General features: G+C 37.7%; 1 protein-coding gene and 1 long non-coding RNA gene across 2 annotated transcripts; both read left to right on the plus strand.

Annotated features, from left to right (window-relative positions):
* Positions 1 to 371: 371 nt before the first annotated feature.
* LOC124279977 (toll-like receptor 3) lies at positions 372 to 5,745 on the plus strand. Its single transcript, XM_046715859.1, is given in 4 exon segments — positions 372 to 456; positions 3,229 to 4,692; positions 4,694 to 5,138; positions 5,141 to 5,745. Coding segments are annotated over 3 exon segments (2,145 nt in total). The 5' UTR covers positions 372 to 456; positions 3,229 to 3,393; the 3' UTR covers positions 5,542 to 5,745.
* Positions 5,746 to 7,208: 1,463 nt separating this feature from the next.
* On the plus strand, positions 7,209 to 8,450 carry LOC124279978. Its single transcript, XR_006899549.1, has 2 exons — positions 7,209 to 7,449; positions 7,495 to 8,450. It is a non-coding gene; the product is annotated as an uncharacterized LOC124279978 (long non-coding RNA).
* The last annotated feature ends 423 nt before the right edge of the window (positions 8,451 to 8,873 follow it).

Here is an 8,873-nt window from a genome sequence, read left to right on the forward strand (position 1 = left end):
GTTGCTCTTAATGTCAGGCACTAGTTTGTGTAGACACATTGATGGAACCTCCGCATCAAACAGTTGTCGTGATCCTCTGTGTATAAGGACCACACTCACGGTCGTTCTGTACTCAAGTGGTACATAGTGACGGCCTGGATCAGCACGGCCCTTCACGTATAATGTTGACACGCCTATATATGAGTGACATTCAGTTCGACTGAGACCCGTGCATGAGTCACGACGCTATTGTCGTTTCAAAGATAGAGTCGGGTTTACCCTGGAACACAAAATCAAAAACGTGTGGTCTCGGTGAGTGTTTGATGAAAATACCCCCCAGTGTGTACCCGGAAGTTGACCACAAGCACACCATTTCACGCGGATGTGTTCAGCGTTATTCGTTCAACTGTACACGTTGAAGTCGTACAGACGTTATACGCCGCTGCGATCGCCGTCCATGAAGAGTCAATATTTCCCGTAAGTTACCAAATTCTGTGCCTGTGTCGGGGATAATTACATATTGCAACGCCAATTTTTAAGTGTTGAAAAACACGACGGCACAGTTTCTGAAGTGCAACTGATATAACTGATACGCGGTTTGTTTCTGATTCTAAATCTGTGTCTTCCTTTATGACCGATGCTCGAACCTATAGACATGTGTTCTTGTCACTTTATTGTACTTGGGCTGTTTTTGTCACGTTTGATATTCGTCGTTGATCAAATCTAGATGTGACGCAAGATGTGATTATCAACATAATTGTCAGTAGAATACTATATCACCATTGTTGTTTCTTCATATATATCACACATAGGTCCACACATCAAACGGTGCTGACCTGTGAAGGTCCGGGTTAGAATATTGATCTTCAGTAACCCATGCTTGTCGTAAGAGGCGACTGACGGGATCGGGTGGTTGACACACTTGGTTGACACACGTCATCGGTTGCCAATTGCGAGGATCGATGTTCATTGTATTGATCACTGGATTGTCTGGTCCAGACTCGATTATTTACAGACCGACGCCACATAGCTGGAATACTGCTGAGTGTGGCGTAAAACTAAACTCACTCACTCACTCACTCACTAGTATGGTGATCAACCTTCAGTTGCTGGTGATCTATAGCCCGTTTTTATATTGTACTGTTGTCTGTAGTGATTTATTTGTATGATAGCGTACTAGTGTTAAACTACGAGCTATGATAATCTAGTGTTTTTACTGTCCTTCGTTGACAGGTTTTTACGTTCTAAATTTATAGATTTTACTATTGATATAAAATAAATCTTTCTCGTCACGATATGGCTGCAATATTGCCGATGTGACGCTAAATATTAACTTACTCACTCACTCACTCACTCACTATTGAACTATTAACATTAAATAGAACGTTAAGATAACGCAAAATACGTTAGCATCAAATAAATTATCCTTGTGGCGACGTAAAAATGACGTATCACAACGTCAGGCCACAACGTTGTGACAACGTAAATGGGAGTCCACAGAATAACGTTGTAACAACAAAAGCATAGCGTTGTGACTACGTGAAATTGTTAGCTGGGATCGATGTATGCTTTCGCTCTCAGTCAAAATTATTTTGTTCGTGTGGATATCAGTCCCCTTAATCTGATGCATTAGAAACCACAGTAGGTACAGGTTCTCCTTTACTCCCATTCTTTAACATTGCACTAAGGCTACCTTAGTCAACGGGGTTGTGGATCCTGCTGTGCCGCCCGTCTTCATCATGCGTTAAGAGGGATCCTAAATGGGTATTTCCGGTTTTAGGAAGACAGTAGTCCCTAATATGTTTTTGTCTGGTTTATTTTAAAAGAGTCTGCATATTTCGTATTTTTCCTGCTCAGGTTGTTTATTTGTATCGTTCCATAGTTTCACAGACTATTGTCTTTCTTCCTTGCGCCAACGATCATTTTATTCTCTCTGTACATGTTGGTAAGGATGACAGGAAAATTAATAGCAAAAGAACAATTAACCATTTTGTTGGTGTCTTGATGTCGTGTCTATTTATAAAAAAATTAAAAATTAAATCTTTGAAGAAGAGAAACAACAAATAAACAATAATTCATCAAGTCTATATTAGAAAGGTAAAATGGTACAATGAAATAATATTGCCCAAATCCATTCAAGTCTATATTAGAAAGGTAAAATGGTACAATGAAATAATATTGCCCAAATCCATTCAAGTCTATATTAGAAAGGTAAAATGGTACAATGAAATAATATTGCCCAAATTCATTCAAGTCTATATTAGAAAGGTAAAATGGTACAATGAAATAATATTGCCCAAATTCATTCAAGTCAATGACATTAGATTCATTTCAATTCATTCCCTGTTTAAGATCGTACACCATGTCTTGAGTACATACCTCATAAACCAAATTCTACAAACAGGATCATGTAAATGAGCCCAATAAAACTCCACATCAGGTTGTGATGAAACGACAGGGAAGCACAATCCTTATGTCAAGGTGATGCATTTCAGGATTAAATACAAATATAATATAACTCCTTACAACGCACCTGGAATTTGAAGATTAATAGTGTATTAAGTATGACGTGTTATGAATAGCTGTTTACAAAAAGTTATGTATTTGATTCAGATGTCCGTAAGCTACTGAGGCATTCCAGAAAACTATTACAAATGACACACCCAAGGAATTCTAACGCGAAACGATGTCCATATCTGTTTACATGACAATCATTTCCCAAAATAACAAATAGGGAGAAAGTATTACGTTCACCCTAAAGCAGATTAACCTTAAATATTATGATTGATAAGGAAGTAAACGAATTCAAAGTGCTTCAGGGGTATTTGACCGGGAAGGCGAGCATTTCTGAGGAGTTTATGTTTCCTCTAACTGGAAACAAAGCAGGCCATACCAACCGACAAACTAATGTTTCCTGCAAATACTGGAATGGGCAGGGTCTGTGTGCAGTATTGCTTTGAATGACGCCACTGACTCATGCTGTCGACACGTTTTGTGTTACTGAATAAATATGCAACCCGTGTTATTGCTATTTAAAATATTAATAAGAATGAAATTGAACATGTGTTTTCGTTTATACACCAACAATAGCAGCAAAAATATTTTTGAAACCTGTTCTTAAATAAAAGTATGCATGATGAAAAATTGTAAGTGCCTATCGTTAGACCATATTAACGAATGTTATTTTCAATATCACACTGGCACTCAATATTGCTGTCGTTGGTTGAACATGTGCATGTTATTTTCTAGATTTGGTTGAGGGGGCCAATCATCTACCCGGATACTACATCAGTTATCACATACAACATTGCAACAGACAACGTTAGACATCCGCAATTTCTGGTTGCACAAGGACGTCCAAAGAAGGGTCAGTGGAGGAAGTGACTTCGCAGGGAACCTGAACTGATCATCAAGATGTTCCTGGTAAAGTCCAGTGTCACCCTGCTGTGTGTCCTGGGACTGCTTAACGTGGATGGTGAGTTGGTATGGAGACTATGCCCTAATGGACAATGCCTCTGTCGGCCACATTCTTCCCATGCTGTGCACATGAACTGTTCAGGTGGTACCTTCACACGCATCCCAACGCCACCCAACAAATCCCTTCCACTGTATCTGACATTAGACCAAAATAATCTGACCAGTGTTACTAGTGATACGTTCCGTAACATTCCCAAGTCCGGCCTAAGATCCCTGCTCATATTCAATAACAATATTTCCCACGTCTCCGGTGATGCCTTCAGTGGGTTCACAAACATGCATACGATTGTTTTTTCGAATAACCGCATTACGGAGAGATCACTGACATCGGCGGTTGCCAGCCTTAAAAACTCCTCGATAACGAGTCTCACGATAAGTCGTACGAAGTTGAGTATGTTCCCTAAAGATTTCTTCAACCCTCTAGCTCACATTGTCAGTCTCAATCTCAGTCTTGTCAATAATCGTTTGGAGATGTTCCATTCGGGGGCATTTGCACCCTTGAAAGGACTCGTGTACCTCAATCTCAGAAACAACCGGATTGTTCGGATGGACATGACAGACGGTTATGTCCAGAACATTAAAAGGCTTCGTCTTGACAGCAATCGATTAGATGACTTCCCCAATCTGTGTCCATGCGGTAAACCGCAATTCCCAGAACTCATCGAACTAGATATCAGGTATAACCACTTCAGGAACTTGAACAAAAGTTACTATAACTGTTTGGATACACTGAAGATCTTACGTCTTGATGGGAACTTCATACCATGGTTACAGAAGGACCAGTTTGCTGGTCTGAAATCTCTCGAAAGGCTTGGTCTGTCTAGCATTGGATGCACCCTGAGCAAGGTGGAACCAGGAGCTTTCAGGAGTAACACTCTCCAATACATCTACTTTCAAAAGAACCATATTGAGTTTAACCGCTCAAAGGAAAGTCCCACCCTTACAATGTTTGATGGATGTCCGTCATTGGAATATCTGGATATCAATTATAATGTTTTCTCGTATTTACGGGAGCAGGACTATGACCGTATGTTTAGGAACCACACAAATCTGAAGCAATTGTTCATGGGAGGATGTGGAATAAATGCGATCCCTAAAGCGATTCCCAAGTATCTGAAAAACCTGACACGGTTAGCATTGTACCATAACGAGATCAGCGACTTGGAACCAAACCTCTTCAACAACATGGACAACCTTGTTCGTCTATTCCTGGGGAACAACAAGATAACGTCAGTCAAACAATCAACATTTCTATCTAACCTCAAAAAACGGATCTGGGTATGTGGATTTATCGAACAATCCCCTTTCGTGTGGGTGCGAATCTCTGTGGTTCATTGAAACCTTTCAAAAAGACCCTTACCTATTCCGAGCTGACTGGCACAAAGCAGGCTATGTCTGTCATAGTCCCAAAGACTTGCTTGACACCCAAATCCGAGATGTGGCAATATCAGACCGAACGTGTCTGTTGAGCTGGAACGCCCTGATGATCCTCCTTGTGGGTTCCAGTGTCCTCATCACCCTCCTGGCCACCCTGTCTGTCCTCTACTACTACAGATGGAACTTGATGTATCTGGTGCTCATGATGAGATACAAGGAACGGGAGGTGTCAGACAGACAACAGTTTCTGTATGACGTATTCGTAGCGTACAACATCGACGACCTGGCCTGGGTGAAACAGCACCTGCTCCTGTATTGGAGGGATCAGACGGGCTGAAATTGTGCATCCATAACCGAGACTTTGAAGTTGGTGAGATGATCGTTGACAATATTGTTCAAAGTATAGAAAATAGCCGGAAAGTGATCATTGTCCTGTCGAATAATTTTGCCAAAAGTAACTGGTGCAGGTTTGAGCTGGATATCATTCAACGGCATGTGATAGAATGTGGTCAGCGCCTCCTGGTGGTGGTGATGCTTGAACACATAGAACCGTGCCTCGTTACTAAGGCGATGAAAGCAATGCTGCTGACGACAACATACCTGGAATGGGGAGAGGACAGACAAACCAAACAGGCCTTTTTTAATCGTCTGCGACTTCTTGTGAAAAGACCTTTACCCTCGGTATCGACAAGGAAGATGTCTGTGTAACACGACCGCTTCTGCTAATAACTCTGTAGCGAACTATGAGAATGACAGTTCAAACGAACATATAAGCAAACTAGGCGTACAGTTATACATATGTCATGTTTGGTTTGGTTTGGTTGGTGTTTAACACCGCACTCAGCAATATTCCAGCTATATGGCGGTCTGTAAATAATCGGGTCTGGACCAGACAATCCAGTGAACAACAGCATGAGCATCTATCTACACACCCAAGTCAACCGAGTCAGTGAGCCTGAATTGCTGAAGACCAATTCTAACCCGGATCTTCACGGGTCACATATGCCATGTGAATACTGTTACATAAGATATGTGTATACTGTTACATAAGGCGTGTAAAATGTTACATAAAGCATGCGTTTCCTGTTACATAAATCAGATGTATAATGTTTTTTAAGGCATGTGTCTATTGTTATAGGTATCATGTGTATAATGTAAGACAGAGCATGTGTGTATTGTCATAGGTAGCATGTGTATAATGTAAGATAGAGCATTTGTCTATTGTTATAGGTATCATGTGTATAATGTAAGATAGAGCATGTGTGTATTGTTATAGGTATCATGTGTATAATGTAAGATAGAGCGCGTGTCTATTGTTATAGGTACATGTTTATTATGTAAGATAGAGCATGTGTCTACTGTTATAGGTATCATGTGTATAATGTAAGACAGAGCATGTGTCTATTGTTATAGGTATCATGTGTATAATGTAAGACAGAGCATGTGTGTATTGTTATAGGTATCATGTGTATAATGTAAGACAGAGCATGTGTCTATTGTTATACGTATCATGTGTATAATGTAAGACAGAGCATGTGTCTATTGTTATAGGTATCATGTGTTTAATTTAAGACAGAGCATGTGTCTATTGTTATAGGTATCATGTGTATAATGAAAGACAGAGCATGTGTGTATTGTTATAGGTATCATGTGTATAATGTAAGACAGAGCATGTGTCTATTGTTACAGGTATCATGTTTATAATGTAAGATAGAGCATGTGTGTATTGTTACAAAATGCGTGTCGGTATATGTGGTATGTGTATATTGTTACTCAGAAGTATATGGGTACTGTAACATAAGGGATGCTTATACTGTTTCATAAATCAGGTGAAAACTGGAACATAAAGCATTGTGTATTGATTCATAAATCAGGTGTATTCTGTTGCATAAAGCAATGTGTATTGATTCATAAACCAGGTATATACCGTTACATAACACACTGTGTACCGTTTCATAAATCAGGTGTATACTGTTACCCAAAGCATTGTGTATTGATTCATAATCCAGATGTATACTGATACATAAAGCATTGTGTATTGATTCATAAACCAGATGTATTCTGATACATAAAGCAATGTGTATTGTTCTATAAATCGGGTGTATACTGATACATAAAACACTGTGTACTGTTTCATAAATCAGGTGTATTCTGTTGCATAAAACACTGTTTACTGTTACCCAAAGCCTTATATATTGTTTTATAAATCAGATGTATACTGATACATAAAGCATTGTGTATTGTTTCAAAAATCAGATGTATACTGTTACCCAAAGCGTTGTGTATTGTTTCATAAACCAGATGTATACTGATACATAAAGCATTGTGTATTGTTTCATAAATCAAATGTATACTGATACATAAAGCATTGTGTATTGTTTCATAAACCAGATGTATACTGATACATAAGGCATTGTGTATTGTTTCATAAACCAAATGTATACTGATACATAAAGCGTTGTGTATTGTTTCATAAACCAGATGTATACTGATATACAAAGCATTGTGTATTGTTTCATAATCCAGATGTATACTGATACATAAAACACTGTGTACTGTTTCATAAACCAGATGTATACTGATACATAAGGCATTGTGTACTGTTTCATAAATCAGGTGTATACTGTTACCCAAAGCATTGTGTATTGATTCATAAACCAGATGTATACTGATACATAAAGCATTGTGTATTGTTTCATAAACCAGATGTATACTGATACATAAAGCATTGTGTATCGTTTCATAAACCAGATGTATACTGATACATCAAGCGTTGTGTATTGTTTCATAAACCAGATGTATACTGATACATAAAGCATTGTGTATTGTTTCATAATCCAGATGTATACTGATACATAAGGCATTGTGTATTGTTTCATAAACCAGATGTATACTGATACATAAGGCATTGTGTACTGTTTCATAAACCAGATGTATACTGATACATAAAGCATTGTGTACTGTTTTATAAATCAGATATATACTGATACATAAAACATTGTGTATTGTTTCATAAACCAGATGTATACTGATACATTAAGCATTATGTATTGTTTCATAAACCAGATGTATACTGATACATAAAACACTGTGTACTGTTTCATAAACCAGATGTATACTGATACATAAAGCATTGTGTATTGTTTCATAAACCAGATGTATACTGATACATAAAGCATTGTGTATTGTTTCATAAACCAGATGTATACTGATACATAAAGCGTTGTGTATTGTTTCATAAACCAGATGTATACTTATACATAAGGCATTGTGTACGGTTTCATAAATCAGATGTATTCTGATATATGAAGCAGTGTGCATTGTTTCATAAACCAGATGTATACTGATACATAAAGCATTGTGTATTGTTTCATAAACCAGATGTATTCTGATACCTAAAGCAATGTGTATTGTTTCATAAACCAGGTATATACCGTTACATAAAACACTGTGTACCGTTTCATAAATCAGGTGTATACTGTTACCCAAAGCATTGTGTATTGATTCATAAACCAGATGTATACTGATATATAAAGCATTGTGTATTGTTTCATAAACCAGATGTATACTGATACATAAAGCATTGTGTATTGTTTCATAAACCAGATGTATACTGATACATAAAGCGTTGTGTATTGTTTCATAAACCAGATGTATACTGATACATAAAGCATTGTGTATTGTTTCGTAATCCAGATGTATACTGATACATAAGGCATTGTGTATTGTTTCATATTCTGATACAAAGCATGTATACTGATAAACCAGATATATACCGCATAAAACATTGTGTATTGTTTCATAAACCAGATGTATACTGATACATAAAGCATTGTGTATTGTTTCATAAACCAGATGTATACTGATACATAAAGCATTGTGTATGTAAACCAGGTTTCATAAAGCGTTGTGTAGATGTATTCTGATATATAAAGCATTGTGTATTGTTTAATCAGATGTATACTGATACATAAGGCATTGTGTACATAAACCAGATGTATACTGATACATAAAGCATTGTGTATTGTTTCATAAACCAG

The sequence above is a fragment of the Haliotis rubra genome, unplaced genomic scaffold (assembly GCF_003918875.1).
Source record: "Haliotis rubra isolate DU_JTF1 unplaced genomic scaffold, ASM391887v1 Scf26, whole genome shotgun sequence".
Lineage (NCBI taxonomy): Eukaryota > Metazoa > Mollusca > Gastropoda > Lepetellida > Haliotidae > Haliotis > Haliotis rubra.